This window comes from Rhea americana, unplaced genomic scaffold (assembly GCF_003343005.1).
Source record: "Rhea americana isolate MKP2758 unplaced genomic scaffold, rheAme1 scaffold_463, whole genome shotgun sequence".
NCBI lineage: Eukaryota > Metazoa > Chordata > Aves > Rheiformes > Rheidae > Rhea > Rhea americana.
In genome coordinates, this window is record NW_028186605.1 from 119,187 (window position 1) to 140,363 (window position 21,177).

A 21,177-nucleotide genomic window follows, 5' to 3' on the forward strand; every position below is an offset into this window, starting at 1 on the left:
GAAGATTTCATTAAAAATATGAATGAAATTGGTAACAGACAGTATTTGTATCTTATCTGAAAGGTAAATGAGTCATTTTTGTCCTTTGAGGGACTGGAATAGAAGAGACTGCTCTTTAGTACGGTGATTAAAAATAACTTTCCACTCATCACACACAATATCCTCTGAAATGATCCATGGTTAGTATTACTTTCAGGATAACCCTATTAAACAAATGGAGAAATAATGCATCCTCTAAAATTCAAGGTAAGGTAGATATTTAAAATAAAAATAGACATGAATAAACCAAGATTCAGTATTGTATTATATCTAAAAATATAGTATTAAAATAATAGAAAACAAAAAAAGATAAAACAAGGGTATGATGTGCAGTGCAGAAGTGTTCCAAARTACTGCAGTTCCTGGATGTTCAGAAAGGATTCTGCTGTAAGGAAAATCCTCAGCCACTGCAGAACTTCGAGACCGTTCCTGCCCGTTCCTCAACTGTTCTCTCTTACCTTCAAGTAAGCAGAGAAACCATTACACYCCCCTGAGTGCAAAGAGGCTAGATCAGGACACTTTTGCCTGTGCTCATGTAAATATCTTTTGATAATCATGATAAAATGCTTGTCCAAGCACAACAGATTAACGATTATAGCATATTCACTGCCTGCTCGGCTCTTCTACTGTAGTTTGTCTACATTAAAACTATGTAGATGTTGAAATGGATAACAGCCATATATCATTTGGGAATTTCTAACTGTACTAATCAAATTACAGACTTTATAACATTGATTTCTCACTGCAAGGGGTTTAAACTGTAATGAAGAAGAATTCAAGAACAATCTTACAAGAAGCTTGTTGGTAGCTTTTAAGCCAGTCTTCTGGATGGGAGATGGGACAATGCCTTAYCATACTAGAAGTGATAGATCGGATTAGAGATGCTATTTGGGGAATGATTCCACTCTGGATACATCGGCATAAAGAAGTCACAACTCCACATCAGCCTTTGGGGTCCTAACAGGTGGGTAGGAACAGTAGTTTTTTCATCTACATACATGCCAAAGTTATCCTACACTATAAAACACAGTGTCTGCATTAAGTTAACTCTAAGAAAGCACGAGAGCAAGACCATAACAGGACCAGTTTACTGGGCTGACAAGTTCTGCTGTCAGTGATTCCCAAATCTGGAGGACCAGCTATGATTGCCCACCATAAAATTACTRAGCAGCAAGGTGGAGAAGAAGCTCTCACAAATTAGTAGTGATTTTGTCTTAAGACTGTGTAATAACTTCTGAATCTGCTCTACTGCAGATGTTTTCATGCATTCACAGAAATGACATACTTCAGTCATTAAGGGTTTTTTTAGGCCCTTGCATTTATTACCCACCATTTTAAAAGCATTTATTATTTTTTATTCAGCTTGTGAAAACATTTTCTTTTTTAAAAACAAAATGTTTGTTTGTTTAAAAAACAAACTTAGCACATTCTGAAAGTACTACAGTAGTACTAGTGCTCAAGAAGACAGAACTGCAGCAAAATCTGAGGGTGGGAGGCTGAGGAAGGACAGAGTCAAGGCTTGGAGGAGCAGGAAACSTTGGGGTTTCTGGCTTAGGAGGGCTTAGAAAGGCAGGGACTATGCAGAGTAGAAGGAACAGGAGGAGTTACTATGAGAGAATATGGAGGTCCATTTAGGAGATTCTTTGACATGGAAGGGGTTAGGTATAGGTGCTTGAGTGTGTTGGAGGGGTAATATATTTGAGCTTTCAGGTGAGATGGGTGGGAGTCAATGGGCAGAAGATATTTCTGGCTCACGAGKACTTAGGAGCTTCATAGGGCAGTTCTGCAGTTCTGTCTGCTTAAGCCCCAGTGCTGCCATCACTCCTCACCCCACTGTGGCCTACTGCTCCCTATCTTGCACCAAGTACTTCCTACGCAGGACCTCGATTTGGAGGTAGGCGAGGATGCACAGGACTACACCTCCACTCAGGCCTTCCTAGTATGCTTCCTCCCTGTTAGATTCTGCTGTGAGCAGGACATACCCCTGAACATTAAAGTTCCATAAAATTATCTCAATACTGACAACATTCCAATATTTCTAGTCGAAAACAACATCMCAAAAACCAATTTGAGAAATGAAAAACAGATTCTTCATAATGAACAAATAGTTTGAGAAGTGAAAATGGGATTTCAAGTAGTAAGTTACTTTAAAATCAGAATAAACCTAACTATGGCAACATTTCAACATTTCAAATGCAAAGACACTGCTAGAAGTCTCTTACTGTGCAGTTGCAGTTTTAGTCAATGACTTTTTTGGAGGTTCTCAAAGTTAAGGACGCTTATGAAAAATGAAGAATTAGAACACCAGTCTTTTAAACAAGTGTTGGGAAGATCACCTAGCTACCCKCCAGTTCAATAAACAGACAATGATGAAGCTACTTTGTCAGTTAAGGGAATACTGAAAAGATAAATTCACTAAAAAAATTATATTGGTTTTGTAAACTGTTTTTATCCAAATATAATAAAATACAGAAAAGCCAACTATCACAAAAAGCTAAAATTTTACTTTTATTGCCAGTAAGTCATTGAAGCCATCACATCTTCAGATATATTTTGAGACATTTTTAGAATAATTGTTTTGCCTGGAAATTTCTTTGCTTTAAAAAATATTCTAAAATTGTTACTACTTTTAATATACTTTATATTGTAACTACTTCATATCACATGGCCGCAACAGCAGACCTTGCATAACAAGAATGACTTCCTTACATGTATTCTGCATTAAAATTAAACTATTAAACCCCCAAAATACTGCTGATATTTTTTGCGAACTCGTGGAGAGCTATAATATTAGTGTACTAAGTATTAAATTGTATTAAAAGTACTTAAGATACTTTCTAATATGTACATGTATCTGGTGATATGATGTATTTAAGAAGTAATTTCCTTAACAATAGCAAGAAACCTAGCTCTTTATAACTCTTGAGTATTTTTCAGACTCTTGTTTGCTGTCCATGTCTATCATGTCTATTCACTGAGTACATAAATAACAAGAGTTGAAAGTCTATTTCCTGTACACACAAAGTACATGCTGCTCTTTGCCTAATCAATTGGGGATTTTATTTACCATTTGGTTGCACTAACAAAGGACAATATTTCTTTCATGGTCTTGATTCAGCCCCTCCTACTTTCCCATTAGCAGCTCTCCTTCCAGCCTGCTGCCCAGGAGCTCTCTGTTGCCCAGGACTGCAGAAGGGTTTTTCTACCTCCAAGAAGAAGGAAGACACACAATCAGTGAGAAAGTTTGTCTGCTAAAAATCAGTAGGCATTGCGCTCACGCAAGCCGTTATTTTGCCTGCACGATCAGATCTCTCAATGTTGTAGGTGCATAATTTTCATGATACTTTGAGGCTTCTCACAAGCACTCTAATCCTAGGATGGGAGATCATCCACCGAGGGTTGTGGCTATTCTTATCTTGCTTCCTCTGTCCCCCACAGCCACCTTACACAGCTACTGCAAATTTTCTCCTGCATCCTCAGCCTCAGCCTGTGCACACAGGTTACGTGCTGTTGCCCCTTTGTCCCTGGGCAAAGGCTGCCCGTCGTGGAAAACAGTGAGAGGAAGGTGCAACGCACAGAGGCGGTGGACCTTCTCTCTGACTCCAGTCCTCTCAGATGATAACTCAGGTGACAACTGTTCTGAATAAAGGAATACCTGTGACATAGCAATCTCTCTTTAGTTTGATAAAACAGGAAAACAAAAACCATAGGAATCACAGTACAATTGCAAAAGTATCAAAACCTGAAACATGCCCTTGTATTAAATGAATCCCATTTTATTTTCAAATCCCTACAATATGCAGATGCTCGACATGGTAACTAATGGAGAATATAAACCCTGCAGCAAAACAGGAGCCTCCTGTTCTGTATTTCTATAGCATGAAACCACTAATCCATGGCTAGGTCCCAAAATTGCTACTGCTAGATAAATTGTGAATCATGGAAACAATCTGATGGATCTGATAAGATTTTCCATTTGTAGTTAACTTTAGTAGCCACTACATGTCCCTGCAGTATTGTAAAATGCAGTATATAGAATGCTCATAGGGCTTCAGAAGAGCAGCTCTTTCTGAAATTTGATTAAAAATAAATAAGGAGAGATGGGAAGAAAAGTAATTAAGAGTTATTAAAGTAATAAAAAGCAAATTCAGGGTAAAGTTCTTTTGTTAGCCCTGTGGAGAAATGTATCCTTTAACCACCTGCCTAGATGACATATGAATACAAAACATACTCCTGTTATGCTCATCTAGAACAAATTATGTGGCAGTATAGAAACATTAATACATGATTATGTTCATTTATTGTCCCTTTCTGCATTCTGGGCTTTCTCACACAGCCAGATTTTGCTCTCTCTAAAGTACTAGAACTAAAATTCCAATCTGCACCTGACCAAGAAATTTGATTTTTCTCAACTTTCTCTGAGCTGTCTCTGAGCCGGCCTCAGCTTTTTAATTGAATTAATGTACACATTATTCCATGCCAATCACCTATTATTCTTCCCTCTCAAAACTCTGGATGATCTGGTGGACCTGCTAGTTTATCCACGGTGGTCCAGACAAAAACCCCAAAGTCTATTTGATATCTATAAATATGTTTTTAAATGGTGATTAAATTCAGATTACTATGAGAAGAAAAAGAAAAAGGCATCCGTGTGTATCTAAGTAAAACTGTAATCTCATCTATGTGTAAGCGATTTAAAACATCGTATTAACCTTATCTATAAAAGTGTGTATGCAATATGTACACAGCCACAGAAAYTGTCATTAGATAACACTGACACACAAAGGTCATAATGGGTAATCGGAGCATGACATGACACAAGAAAAAAAAGACATACTCAAATCTCTATTTCATGTAATTTTGCTAAAACCATTGAGGATTTTTAGTTCTTTATGGAATGTAGAAGTTTTCGGGAACATATATATTTGATAAGATTGTTTAGATATTCACCTTCTTTATAGGAGAGATTGTTTAATCTGTTTCCTTCATCATTAAAAAGTACAATCCTAATTATTTAGAATCAACTCTACCTTAAATTAACAAAATAAAGAAAAATACGGAATCTAGAAGATAAAGTCATAATTTTTGGGCTGCTTATGTTATTATCATAGAGAAAAAGCTTGCCACAAGTGTTTTTTCTTGGCAGAATTGCAGAATTACTAGTGTGGTATTCAAAAAGGAATATGGCATAACTCTAATTGAGCCCGCAGATATTTGAGTCATTGGAACTTTCACACTGTTATTGTCAATAACGATCCCCCAAAATATTGATGCCTACCTAAATTCATCCATATTGGGTCAGACAAAAAAAGAATACTGTTACAAAGACCACAGCTGGATGCAAGATAAAAAAAATACAGGGTGATGACAAATAACAGCACATTAAATCAAAGAATTATTAATGAAGATATTATTAATGAAGATACAATGAAGATAATGAAGATAATTATTAATGAAGATAAATTGGAAGAGGAGACAACTGTCATGTTAAATAACATGAGAAGGTGACASAAAATCAGAAGGAAACATATATAAAACATGTATAAAAGGAAGTACAGAAAAAAGAATATAAATGAATTGTGAGATAGGCCAAATGAGTAGAAAATTGTCTAAGGATACTCACATTGCAAAYGTGCAAACTGATAGATTACAGAAACAATCTTTCTCCAAGAAGGAAAAAGTCTAGACAGAGCTAATGTCAAGTGAGACTGGGCACATTACAAACCACAAATTATAAATTACTTTGCAATGCCACACGAAGGTATGAGGCAAGAGACTGAAGTTATTAAGTAATCACTCCATACGGAAACTTGAATATGATTCTTTCCATGCAAGGATATTGTACCAGGGAAATGTTACAGAAATCAGAGTATTTTAGAAGAGATCCAGGTGTGCCTATGTAAGAAAGAATAATGCTTTGAAATGTATGATACAGAACTAAAATTTATTACAGGACTTCAGCATTCTGATGGAAAAACAGATACACCACCAAAATCGGAGTATATTGCCCCAATTATGACCTGCATGAGTTCACTAGGCATTAATAAAGCACTTCTACACTGCTGAGAAGGAAAAACTCAGCAGCTCCGAGGTGGTTCTGTCCCATTTCATCTGAATGTACGGATATTATTTAGCTAAAATTGTATGTACAAGAAGCAAGCAAGAAAGGTGTAGTCTAAGCTCCACAATGATTAACAGGTATTCAAGTTTTTAACTGTCCAAATTACCTTTGTCAGAACAGTATTATTTAAGAACAAAATATATTAATCCAAAAAAAAACCAACTCCACACTGTTGTAAAATAACACCATTTAAGCTATAAAATCATTATGAAGTCTTGTAGTAATAATAGAAATGTGCTCTTTTCCTACCAGGCAAGACAGTGCATGCTGCATTACAGAGAGAGACAGAGAGACAGAGAGGAGAGATGGAGAGAGGGAGGGAGTGTGTGTGTGTGTGTGTGTGTGTGTGTGTGTGTGTATGATACATTCATGTAAGTATGTATATGTACGTATATATACACATATATATGATTATTTTTGTGGCAGACACTTACAGAGTAGAACAGTCCTAAGTGGTATGGAAATTGTGGTGACAGAGTAACTCTTCCACAATAATAAAGCGAGGAGATGTTGTGCCTGGTTTGGACCTCCTCAGGAGATACTGGTTCTCCTTTGGAAGACTTCTCAGTTTTAAATCTGCCAAAGTCCTTTGGCTTCTTTTCTGCCCTCAGCCCCTTTCCTATCAATGGTTAAAATCAGTTTTTTATGGTAGCTAAAGAGGTAGCAAAATCGTAAAAGATAAATACTCCGTGGATTGCCCCTCAGCAACCCTGAAGTGTTTTCTGAGAGGGGACTTTTAACTCGTTCCATTATTTTCTCTCTTCCTTTTTTGTCAGACAGCTTATTGCTGAATTAAGCCAATATAAACATAAAAACTATGTCCTAAGATGGTATTTAGTATACAAAAAGTTTTGCCATATAGTAAAAGAGAAAAAACCACTAAGGGAACATGAATAATCTCTTGAAGCACACTTCAGTCGAATGGTCCACAAAAGAAATTTACAATTTATAATTCATCCATCATTTATATAATTTAAATTTAATTATACGTTATTAATTCAAAAATTGAATGCTATCACTTATATTTGAGTGTTTAAGTTATTTATAAAATTAATAGAGATTTTATAAATTATATTCATGTATTTATACCTTAAGCATACATCTGCCACAATTTATGTTGAGTAAGCCTTACTATGTCAAAAGCTTTTCTCCTTCTACAGATAGCTACAAAGCAACCATCAATAATGTCACAATGTAATGCTATTTGAAATTAGAATTGCTTAGTTTCAGTCTTCTGAGAAACACTGGCAGATTTATTGATGAGTGCTATTTCTAACGTGGCTTACAACAAGTGTTAGGATTGTTAACAAAAAATATTTTGAAAAAAACTTTTACTTAAAAAATACTGAAACTTGCATTTTCAGTTAAGAATGTCATTGCTGAAAGAATTCAAATAGAATGAACTGCCAGAATATTCAGTTTTGCATATTTATCTGAGACTTACATTTATAGTGCACTTCTACGGAGTTACTGTGATGCTTTTCTTAGCAAATTAATTCACATGACTTGCATAGTAAATATCACAAAACACACAAATTGTGCAATAATCTTGATGAAATCTGCAATCAGCTCAGCCTTTGTACTGCTGTGCTCTAAGATGGAAAAATCACTAAAGGAAACAGTAAAGACAAATAAACAAGTGGAAAACAAGGGTTTCATAAAGTTCTGATAAAGGTAAAAGAGCCCTTCAGTCCCTTATAGTTTTTGCTATATCAAACCTCTCCCATAAGCCTTACAATAATTACCTGAAGGGATCAGAAATATAGCTGGCTTATCATACCCTGATATTTTAATTCTTAAGATTACCGTTACAGAGAAAATCTAGAAAAATTAAAGACCCTTCAATAATAAAAAGCCATGAAATTTTATGACTTAAAAAAAAGAAAAACACTCTTTAGTTTTGTAACAAATTTCAGGCAAACCTTGGAGTTATTCTTCATTTAAATTAGTTTACGCATCCCCAGATCTTAGTAATGCATATAAATAATAAGTAAAATGATGCTTCTGAATCACTGAAACCCACTCTCCTGCTACCAAAGACACARAATGCCTTTCAAACAAGGACAGCATCTCATTTTAAAATTAATTCATTATTTTAATCCTTATTATCCTGATTGGAAAGCCACTCCAAAAACTCAGTGCCCTAACAGGTAAGGGGTTTATTCTTATTTCCATTTTCAATTTAATTTACAGCTGGTTGACTTTCCCTATTCTTGCATTAACTATTATCTGTAGATGGCAGTGATACCACTCACAGGATTCTTCCTTTTTTTTTTTTTTTTTTTTTTTTTNTGTTAATCTATGCAAATTAAACTCTTCTCACAGACTCATAGAATAGTTGAGGTTGGAAGAGACCTCTGGAGATCGTCTAGTCCAACCCCCTTGCTCAAGCAGGGTCACCTAGAGCATGTTAGACAGGGGTTGCATCCAGGTGGGTGTTGAATATCTCCAGAGAAGGAGATTCCACAGCCTCTGTGGGCAACCTGTTCCAGTGCTCCGTCACTCTCACAGTGAAGATGTTTCTCCTTATATTCAAGTGGAACTTCTTGTGGTTCAGTTTGTGTGATCTCCTCTCTCCATTTTCCCAGGGACCTCACTTGCTATTCTCTCCATACATTCCCGTTTCAGTTCACCTTTCTGAATGCAGGTGAGCAGCAATGTACAGAATATTCCAGGTGTGGTTTTATCCGTATCTCATCTGCATACCTTGACATTCTACCTGTCTCTTATGGATGTATTTTCCAACAACCTCAGGACCAGTTAGCACTTCTCCTCTTTATTCTGCTTGTTTCTGCTCATTTTCTGCTGAGAAACTCACAGCCTATAGCTGCAATTYCTGCTATTAGTTCCCAAATTTAGGCACCTAACATTTTGTATTATTAAACTGCATCTAGTTTTTATTACTTCGGTCCTCAAGGCTACGCTCTTCTTCCCCTATAACATGTCAATCTTCTGCTACATTAAGAATCTTTTAACTGTCATAGAAAAATTCATAACAGCAGTGACATTTGCTGGTCCCACCACTAGCAGAAAGCCCTAATAAAAGCAGTCATTCCCCAGACAGCCCCCTGAAAAATGCCTCTAGCAATCTTCCTCCTGCCTGATATTCTCTGAAGTCACCCCAACTGTCATATCCTTTCACCTRTTTACAGTTATTTTAATAATACCCATGTCCTCCAGTTTGGCCTCTAATTTTCCATTTGGCACTACAACAGATTTTTTTAAATCTCCTTTCCCTATTTAAAGAAACTGTTCTCTTTCCAAGAATAACTATCATAAACCATTCACATGACTTACCAAAGCTTAACAGTGGCTCAGCTCATATTTTTCCTGTCTTTTATACAGATATAGCCACAGCTGATTTGGTAAGCACATTAAAAATCCTGTTAATAGGGCTGGGATTTCATGTGACTTCAAAAAATCATGCTTTTCTAACATGACTCTAAATACGGCTTATGCTTGTGGATTGTGGGTTTTGGTTTGTTTCTTCTCTCCCCCCCCACCCCCCTTTTCTATCACACCACTTTTTAAAGTATGGTATTATTTGTTAGCTGGCATTTTCCCCTTTTCACGCACAGTCTCTGATTTTCCCTATGTTGTTTTTTCAACTGGCTATTCATACTGTAAGGTACTGAATCACCCTCCTACAAGGTTTATTTCCTCGCTCAGGTTACCGATTCCTGATTGCTTTCTTAATCTTCAAACTGAAAAAAAAATCCAAGTCTCCTTCATACTCCAGCTCCTGAGCCCTCAGCACCCACGATTTCCCATGCTGCAGCAAATTCACTGACACTCGCCTTGTCCTACTTCTAATACTTCTAATTTTGCTCTACTGCTTAACAACACAACACTTTGTGAATAATTTGTGTCAGGCTGACTTTGGATAACACAGGTCCCAAGCAAGGTGCAGAAATGGGACTGTAAGTAATTCTGTACAAGGAAAATGATTCCTTTTCCATGAATGGATCCAGCATACTGTAGATAGGTCTTCTGAAATGAAGACCTCAAACCTTGGAAATGTATGTCCTCTACTGCCTCTGGAAACCTAAGACAGGAATTGCCTGACACAGGAACCAAATGCTACAATGGACCAGGGAAAATGCTCTGTGTCAGCCCTTATCACTCAGCACATGACAGATTGCTGTCCTCAGATGCCAAGAGAGTATCAGAAAACTGAGAATTATAAATAATGACAGGGAAAACTTTGCCTACACTTTGCAATGCTGTGCTGCTCCAAGGCCTGAATTTAACCTGCCTGTAACAACACATTAGAAAAGCCCACATCATGCTTTAGAATCTGCTCAAAAAGTAGCACTTAGGCTAAAATAGCCAAACATATATTCTAAATACATCACTGTTGGGAAAAATATTGGGGGAATCAGAAATGTCAAACTTTGCTTGAAACAACTTCTGTGCTATAACTGAATATACATGAGGAGCCAAGTGGAACACATCTGGTGCCTGGGCTGTGCAAATATAATTAAATAGAGCTGAATATAAAAATTCAGCAATGATGGAATTCATTAGATCAGTATAATGCTGTATTAATTATCATCTTTTTTTTTTTTTTGGTATCATCCACAGTATGCTTCAAGAGCTCTTCTTACCCATTGATATCAACGTGCTGTGACACATTCACACTGTACCAAAGGCTGAGGAAATACTAGACATGACAGAGGCTGACATGGAAAGGCAATTCTGGCCCAATAACTAAACTGTCAGTGAAACAAGAGGAAATTAATTTAAATTCATCCTTGGGCATGTAACTCTGCAGATAAGTACTACATTTACATTTTGTAAGGAAAAAGTCACCCTTCTGTAGTAAGAAAAAGTCCTAACACTACAAAAATAACACATCACCTTTTCCCTTTGGCTGAAGGCATCCACAGAGTCCTTCTCTTCTTGGCTATACAAATACAGAATTTCTTCACTTTGATGTATCACCCTATTTGTGAATTGAGCTACTAAGGAACAAGGTGATCTTATGCCACTCCTATTTGACCATCTACCATCCTCAGCTCTCAACAACATGAATTTATTTCCTACAATCTTCTACTCACTCTTCCATCAACAATATTTCCTTGGTTTGCCTGCCTTGTGTTATAGGTCTTTTATCAAAGACATCGTCCACTGACTTCTGCACAGACTTTTCTAAGCACCTTCCTTGGGTCTCTCTTCACTGAAATCATCTCCATGCATTACTGCTCATATCTGAGATTTGGAAAGATCCACCAGCAGTCAATTGCTCTCTCTCAGTCTTTACATTGACGCTGCTTCTATTCTCCTTTCCAACCAGCCCTTGCTAGGTGTCAGGCCACTTATATCAGACCTCCCAGAGAGTGCTCTGAAATGCAGTATAGTGCATGCAGCATTGAAGAGTCCAAGTTCTCTAGACTGTGAAGGCAAACCAGACACTCTGCTGCCAAGCTTGCCACTGGCAGACACTTGGGCTGATGCCAACAAGGGAGTGCTGCCACACTTTTAAAAATAAATTTGTCAGATACCAAAGAGACTTGACATCAATGTCCATTTTTTTTTGTAAAGTCACACACTGCCTAATTTAGGTGCTCTCCATCTCTTGCCCCATGCACTTGTTTTTCCTCATTTTCCATAAAGAGCATTAAGGGAGCTTGGGCTAACTTAAAACATTAGACTGGCTGGTAAAATTGGTAGTGCAAATAGCAAAAGAAAAGAAAATACAGAGAGATGAATGCAGGCTGCAGAGGCAATGAAGGACAGCTGAAACCAATTATGCTTTGCACTTATTTTACATCAGCCCCCAGGACTTCAGCAAAAAAACAATGGCCCCGACCACCCACTTCACTGTATTATCACTTCACACAAGCTGCTTGAGCTATATGCCCGTGGGCTCAGCAGGAACTGCTCTGCATTAAATATATATCGAGTTCATAAATAAAATAATGTCTCTGAAGTGATATTTTTAATGGAAGTGAAAGCAATGAACATTCACACTTAGTTCCTTCAGACCACAGAAAAAAATCCCCATTTATCCGTTACAAACAAACAAATGGAAGATTAAAATCATTAAGCCAGAAACAAAAGGACTTGAGGTTGTCTCTTAAGGGGAGAAGGTTTGTTGACGCATGACTAAATAACATGTCTTTCCGAGAAACTATGGCATGAGTAAATGTATTTGTCAGTAGTTACTAGTACAATTAAGAAACATATTTTTAACAAGCTGAAGATTCAGGAAACATGAAAGATATGATGAAAAGAATATTTTTAAAGTCTATTACTAGTCTTCTTTTTCATCATTTTTCAATTAGCTATTTTGAAAAGGATGTATTTGAAACAGAACTCATTTAGATTTTGCATTATATTTGCTTTGTCTTGTAAAAAGCACAGAGCAAGAACAAAAATACCCCAATAAACCAAATAAAAGCTCCAAAACTAATATTACTAACATGCACCAGCAGTTTAAACCATTTGAATCAAAGATTTTAATGGAACTAGTTATAAAGTTCAATATTTGCATAAGTCTTTGCAAGATCAGAGCAACAAGTCAGAGTAATTGTTGCCAGTTTATCTTAAAGGCATAGAAGACACTATGGATAGAGTACTACAGAGACCAGGTTATACCAAACTCAGAGTCAACATGCAGTTTTCATGAGGCACGTTTACATATATAAAAGCTTTTATTCATCCTACTGCAACAAGAAAATAAAATCTGAAAAATATATCCATAGGGTAGTTTTGGTTAAAAATGTACAAGAGTTAAAGCCAAACGAAAGCAAATTAGTGTTTCCAAATCAAGAATCAGTTTTACTCCCACTGAATTTAAGAGGAGTTTTACCACAATTATAACAGGAATCTGGAAGTAGAGAGCCTTGCAGAAAGGAAGAGATATAGCAGAGCACAGAAGAATCTATCAGGTACAACTTAGGATATTACAAACCATTTATTGATCTTCCAAAAGCTCTGCTATTATGAGGCAAATCTACTCGTTTGGTGTGCTTTATAAAATTTTGGAATTGTGAAAGGCTTTTCACTTTTCCCTCTGCTTATTTCCCTAGAAATGTGAGAAAATTCAATCCTTTTTTTCCATTGCTATTGCTAGAGGGAGTCTTGAAGACCACAGAGTTATCCACCTACACTGCAAGCTCTAACATACTATGCTGAAGAAGACAGTGTTGTCAATCCTGAATGAAACCACAGTTTCTGTCACATTAATTGGTCACTGMAATCAAGTGTTCATCACACAAAGAAGTCAGTGACTGGAATCAGATGTTCTTTATGTAAAGAAACTTAAGGATACCTATGCAAAATTGTTCAAAAATGTCCATACACTAAACATATATGCACCTTCTTTTTATTTATAAAATAGATGCAGGAAACCTTATCAGGCAATCATTTAGTCACAGCAATATTTTATGAGATGGTCCACAAAAATTAATGCGAATGCTCGTGCAAGGACCTGTTCTTGGAAAGCTAGTCAATGGAAATGAAATGAATATTAATGACTGTCTTACCTGGTCCCAGGGACAGATGACTCCTCCAAAACACATAAAGAGATATCCCATGGCAACAAGACATACCCAGACCACCAGAGAAAATACACGAAGCAGCTTCTTAAATACAGGTTCTACGCAGACAAGGATAAATATAGCAAAAAAAATTGCTAGGGCTGTTGGAACAGTTATTAAAAATGCCACATGGTCTTCTATTTCCTGGAAATAGAGAAGAATGAAAAAGTAGTTAAAAGCTAAGGTACTTAAAAGATGAGACAACAGTGAGATATTCTAACTTGGCTATTCTCTGGCACACAGAGTCTGGCTCTCTGAAAGACATGACTTTGAATACTAAAAGTGATATGAATCAAAATAGGATTTATTTCACTGCAAGAAGATGTAATTTGTAATATTATCCTCATAAACGACTATTAACTATACTACTGCATGGTGCTTCATTTACTAAATGAACAACAAATACTAAATATATTACTTGAAGCAGATCAGAAAACCTGCAAACCACGCTGCAGTAATGAACCAGGCCTGTAAGAGGAAGCAAATTAAAAGGCAAGCCCAACCTGCAGAAGTAACACAGACTTTCCATTCCAGAATGCAAAAGATTTATGAGATGAGCGTGGCTTGCAGAGGCAATTCACGCTTCTCTGTTTAGGAACGCAGCTCTCAAAATGCCTCCCTAATCTACTGTGTGTCTGAAGGTCCATAAAAGCCTACTTTCTGTCTCAGCAAAATTCACTAGATACCATAACTTTTGTTTCTGTTTAAAGTATTCATCTGGATGAATGGGCTTTATACTATGTATGCGCATTTTTTCTAGCAACTGTTTACTTCAAAATGTGCAAGGACCAGAATCCAATCTGAGATGAGACTGAGAACAAACAATATTTAAATTCTTTGCAGAACCTACATATAAGTTTCCAGAAGTTACTACACTAATATCTTTAAATCACCTAGCAGTCATTGTGCATTAAAAAAAAAAGAATAAATACTTGATTTTGTATGACTGTATTAGCTCAAAAACATCTCTGATTGAAGGACCACAGCACTTTGGGTGTCTGGTCATACCATCTTTACTCACTCAAGTAGTAGCTACAAGTTATAAAAGCATGATTTGTGCCAATAATGACTGCAAAAGCAGGCTCCCAAACTCTGCTGTTGCAACAGTATAAAATCCTCCACTAACACTGCACTTCATGCAGAAATTTCACAAATCTATTTCACATCCTGACGAAATCTTTGGAACAATCTGGAACTACTTATCTGATGATTTTTAACATGCTTAAGCATAAAGAAATAACATTTCTTTCTGCCTAGGTTTATAGTTGCTTTTTAGTGTCCTGATAAATCCTTCCCAGTACTGTTTTCTCAACTCAAATACTTAACATTTTGCTTAAAAGCTTTTTATTACTTTTTTTTCCCCCCCTTTTCTATTTGGACAAGAATTGCTACCATTACAGTGTAACTGAAAATTTACTCTTTCGGCATTTCTCAGTATTCTTTTTCCTGACCAGATCTAATAAAAGATCAGTTATGCAACTTGCTGTATATAAGGAGAGACTTGCTTTAATGATCCCTCATCTTCCTCTCCCCAAACTTCTTTTTGGGTTGGTTTGTGAGCATGACCACATGCATACTGCATGCTTCAAACACTCAGCTACTGCAGCAGGGACATCTGTACATTTCCCCAGGGCACAAAGCAGGCCCATCTATGTCTTCAGCTAGCACAGCCTCGATACACACAAGAAGTAACTTTTGCCTTTCTCACCTTTCAAATAGTATGCTTAAGCTATGTTTTTGCTTTCTTTTTTAGGGGGAAGAGGAGAAGAGCTGAATAAAACTGAACCACAGCAGATTTCCCTCACTCATGTTTTCCTCTTGCTTTCCATGTGCAGAAATGAAACCGTGCATCCACTATTGAAAGGTGACTAAAGTCCGCTCATCTTTCATCTCTTTATATGCTTTCTTCCCTTTTAAATTTAAGAAGTCACACATTTAAGCAATTATTATTTCAACACTGATGATCAGCCTATAAGCCACAGAAGGGTCAAGAAATTACAGTGCTAATTTAGAAATGCAAACACTAATCTGGCAAAAGTATGCACACATAAAGGCTTTCAAGTGCTCAGGTAGTCCTGCAGAAAACAAACCTCTGAGCTTAAAAGGTAGGTGCAGACCTTGGTGTCTGCAGAAGTACAGAGCTGTATGAAGCCACAAATACTAACCTTCTGCACCAATAGACAAAATGTAATACAGAATATAGTGAGAGCTACTTATTTGTTTCCCTGAATTTTGCAATTTTTGTTCCCATCTCTAAAATTCGTTCCAGTGAACACCATGCCATTTATTTTTTAATGTCCTAAATAAGATCAGTCTAGATAATACTGACAAAATTTAACTTAAATTTTTTACTTCTGCACTTCCAGGTGGGATTGCAGGTGGTTCTTGCTGGAACATCAGAGTAGTCAGAGCATGCACGTGTGCCCAGGTAACATTGCACTCCTTGAGCTGCCATGCAGGCAAGGCAGTAGCACTGAAGAAGAATGAGCAAGCTCCTGAAGGAAGCTAACATTCAGGAAAACCATGGATTTAAATTATAAAAAATCAGTATTTCAGTAAAGATGGTTAGGCTACAAACACAGTAGTTAGAATATCTATATGCAGTTCAACAACATTCCTTTCCCATTTCAGGAAAACATTTCTTGTACTTTCTAGGATGAACATGTGTCTGTTTTGCTTGATAATAAATCAATTATATTTAGATTTCAGTTTATTTATTTATTTTAGATTTCAGTTTAGAATATGCATACAAACCTAAAGTCATATATATATTCTTACATTAGACCAATTTACCTAAATGTTTGTTTCCAAATTAACAGCTAATCAGTGGACATCCTTTTTATTTAAGTATACACTGATCTCAACACCTAACTGTGCTCTGTTTTGATCACAAACTTAAAAAGAAAATTTACTTATTCCCCTTTTTCGGTTTTCTGTTACACAATTTCATAATTTTACTTTGGTTTACAAATACACAGAAAAAGAAACAGATGACAATGAATCAGTGCCTCATCACATGTAAATTACTGCAACCTCACTGAGTCCACCTGTTTTAGCTACAAAACAATCTGTTTCTGGTGTCCTATGCTGCTTGCATTTCACCATACACTGTGTGCATTTTAAAAAGAAAGAGAAATGCAAAGGTAGAATAGAGTATAAATTAGATAATTAAAAAAGAAGTGTCTGTGTGAGAGAGAGAAAGAGAGAAAGAAAGAGAGAGAAAAGAAAAACAACTGTTATTGCCACCTTAATCCTTTCCAGAAAGCCTTGATGTGTGTTGTGCAGATTTTTCCACAATTCTACATATAAAGTACATGTTAAAGTTCAGACCAACCAAAGCAGACCATGTGAAACAATTTAATTTTGGAATTAAATTTAACCATGTTTTTCTATTACTTCAGAGGAACCAAAAATTCATGAAATTGTAACTTCCAGAATTTAAAATTCTTAAGCATTTAAAAACATTTAAAACTTGTAAAATACTGATCAGCATTTGCAAGCATCAGTGTGTTTAACAGGTTCAAAGAGAATGTCAGATGCAAAGAGAAATCTTGAAGCCTTAATGTTCTGTTCTGTTTCCCTGACCATTTTCCATGTAAAACAAAAAAACAGAAAAAATACAGCACACACACTTTTCTATTGCTCATCTCAAGAGATTAAAACACACAAAGGTAATGGCATTAAAATATCACTCTGACACTTGCCAACATAGTAGTCAAGCTGACAACACATGGCTTTTSACTGACAGCTCTCTCTTCTTGAGTCTTTCCTACCTTACTTTTAATTTTCGAAGAAATTAAAAAGTCTGCTGTTAGAAATCTTTCCAATCTCCCCAAGTTCTTAAGAAAGATGCAATAATCTCATTATTCCTATTAAAATGTGAATACTCATTTTCTCTTATCTTTCCTTTTCCAGATAATGCTATGCCTTCAGTTTAATTTTAAACAGCAGAGGTACTGTAGAACACACAATTGTTTTATATAAGCTACTCATATTAATAAAGTAGTCTATAAAAACAAACAAGTACTTAAAATACTAGTTTTAGCACAAAATCTATTTCTATGGTCTCTCTTTTCTTTTGGTACTTCTTCCTTTATTCTGTGCAACTAAAGGAATTTGACAGAAGTCTGCATCCACTGGACACCTGCTGGATCTGAAATACCACCTGCTTAGTTGGAATTAATTCAGACAGTTTACTATTTAAAATCACTATTCAAGCCACCTTTTTCTGAGTTCAATGAAACATTTTATTTTACATGTAAATAAAAAAAGTGAATAATACATTAGAACTACATAAGATTTCATATATCTCTTGTCAAAAAAGTTGATTGTATTAAAAAAAATGTAGTATTCAAAGATCATTAGTTCAATGACTTATGTACCAAAACAGCATGACATCCTCCTTTAATCAGCCATCTTTCTGGCAGAAGCTTTTCCAGAACTAAACAAAAAGGAGAACTACAATGATTTTCATAAGACATATTGTCATCTTTCCTTTCATAAAGATGGACAATGTTTCAGTTCTTGAACCCCCCCCCCCAAGAAATACTTCTCTATAATGCTAAAAAGCTGCAAAAGGCTTCTGGCTACATGTGACCCTCTCCTCCCACTTTTATATTTTAGTGGATTGGCTTATGGTGTTTAATGCACTGTGTGCGCCATCTGCTAGGCGGCTGGAAAAATCTCCATTTTATTAGGAGATGCCACTCCCTGCTCTGGCTAACAAGCTGTAGGCTTCATTTTGAACTTCAACATTTACGACAAACAATTGAAAAGTTGGCATGCTGGCTTTGTTTTCCATCAATTCCATCACTACTTGTCCATCTCCACTTCAGAAACAGTGTGGTATCTTTAAGGCTAGATGCTATTTCCAAGCCCATATGGTACTTTATAGATCCACAACTTATCAAAATTCCTGTCTTTTATGCCTAACATTTCTCTTTCATAACACAAAGCTTTTCTTGTGCTTCTTACTTAGCTGTCTGATTAGATACTTTCTCCAGTGCTTCCCCCCCCCCTTAATCTTTTATTGAGTTTCATGCAGCATGTTCATGGACTCTAGCAGCAAATTGATTGACCTGTGTTTTTAATTAAACCCTCCTGAAGTTTGTGTCTCTCATTTTCCACTGAAGTCCTCTGTAATGTCATGCTGGAGATTTTTTCCCCTCTGATTCACCATTCTGTGTTTGGCTTTGCAGTGCAATGATTGCAGTATCAGGCTCCATGTGCAGTTGTTTCACGGTGTCTGCTGTCGTAAGAAATTCATCTCTATTAACAAGTCTGACAAGCAGTCCATGCTGTCTGTCAGCATGTAGTGATATCTGATTCCTCAATACTCAGCAATCAGACCAGGAGTGTGCAAGTTACACGGATCATGTAATTCTGCCTGGCATTACAGCTGCCAAGTTGCTGTTGTAGACTTGTGGTTGGCTCTAAGTCATTTTGGTTTTCTCAGTACATTGGGACACTCTATTGGTATCATAAGACTTCACTCAAACCTTTCATGTGATGTTCTCAAAGTCCTGAATGTGTGCAATAAAATCCTCCAGTACGAGGAGTTTGGCATGCTGAATCAATGCAATACTACGGCTGAAACCAACAGGAGCTGTTCTTTGACCTCCACTGCATCTGTCCTAGTTAGCATGTAGGCACAAACAGGGACAGTCGTGTAGGTATTATGAACTCCCTTGTGACCATCTATTTGCCTGGCTACAGTGCCAAGAACTTTTTGCCAGTGGGTTGTGTTTAGTGAGTTAACTCCATACAGTTGTTCATCTTCTCGCTTACCTAGTAGAAAAATAACTACATCCAGATTTTTCCAGCTGAAATTTGCCTGATAATGATTAGTAAAACTCACAAGCCTCAATACTGTAGCAATGTTTATCAGGAATAGCAGGTCTGAAATACCAGAGATGACAGACTTCTCTGCTTAATGCCAAAATATGACATCTCACAAAGGGTTTGGACACGCTCCTAGGAAGTGTTGAGGAAGAGTCAAAGGCCATAGTCTGTGGAAATACCAATAACATAAGAAAAGACAAAAGAATGATTCTGGTTGCTAGTCAAGAAGCAGAAAACCATGATAGCATTCTCAGATACTAGGTGCAGACAGATTAAAAAGTAAAGGTCCRATAACGAGCTAAGAAAATGTGTAAAAAAGAGGATTCTGGGAAACCAGAGGAATTTTGGGAATAGAGAGAGCTTGCGGAAGGTAGCTGGTCTTCATCCAGACCACAAAACAATGAGTTTATTGACCCCTCAAATAAATGTCATAGGAAAACATTCAACCTGAAGAGGTTAAAGAAACATGATTTAGAAGAAGCGGTAATGTCTTAAGAGACCTGAAATTCTCAAGCAAATCAAAGAAAATGATTAAACATAAACAGGAAGGAAATGTCAAAGAAAAGCAAGAACAGACAGACTCACTTTTTAAAAAGGTTACAGAGAAATAAAACAACCAAATTAAAGTATACCTGCTTCTGTACAAATACTGAGAGCCTAAGAAACAAGATAAAAGTATTAGAATGCCTGATGATAACAACATTATATATACAGCAATCATACTGAAAACTTGGTGGAAAGACAACTATCAGCAAAATAGCATTGTTCCAGGAAAGTAAGTATACAGAAAAGACTGAAAAGAAGAAAGTAAAGAGGAAATTGAAGAAAGTAAAGAATCATACTAAAAGTCATATTAACAAACTACAAAAAAATCAATAAATAACACAGAGTTCCTATGAATCAAAATAGTAGGCTGAACAGCAAAGGCTTATCAAAATATATGGCAATATAGGATGGATCACCAAACCCATTTGTAAACTACCTATGACATTATAAATGCAGAGATAAAAAAGGCTGTAAAGAAGAAAACACAACAGGTAACTTCAGTGACTCCCAGCTGAACTGCTTAAATACCACAAGTAGGTGATATGAGACCAAACATTYAGACACTGTCATGTCTGTCTCATGCAGCAGCTGTTAAAGGATCACACAAACAAAAAGGGTAAAGCTAGAAGCTAAGAGATTATAGGCCTTGTAAGTGTCCTGAAAACACTATAAATATAGGAGTCTCAGACCAAAAGCTCTCTAAATAAAGACAGGAAGGTGATAGAAGTGACATCTGTCTTTCCTGGGATCCTTTTCAAAGAACAAGGGAAGTATCCTGAGMAAATTTGTTAATCCATGGCATATTTGTTCATCCATGGGCATATAAATACATTTATATGACTTTTGTAAAGAGAATTCATGCATCAATAATGCAGGAGTTCCTTAAGTGTTCAACATGGAGCATCCAGTTGACAGTTTCTTCCAAAAGGCTTTCAAGAGGGTCTGTTACCCGAGACATTAAAAACTAGGCTGCCATGAATTAAAAGTTATCACATGGATAAGGAAATGGTTGAAAAAACACAAAATAGATTAAGTATAAATGGGAAGTTTTCACAGTGGAGGGAAGTTGCCAACTGAAGTCCCCAG

General features: G+C 36.5%; 1 protein-coding gene across 1 annotated transcript in view; it reads right to left on the reverse strand.

The window, feature by feature from the left end:
• The window catches only part of LOC146589365 (adenylate cyclase type 2-like), a gene marked incomplete at its 3' end in the record, with an annotated part of 166,108 nt that overhangs the window by 116,428 nt on the left and 28,503 nt on the right, over positions 1–21,177 (reverse strand). The window contains exon 2 of the mRNA XM_085316348.1: positions 13,651–13,848. Coding sequence (XP_085172474.1) covers positions 13,651–13,848 — 198 coding nt within the window. The remainder of the gene's footprint in view (positions 1–13,650; positions 13,849–21,177) is intronic.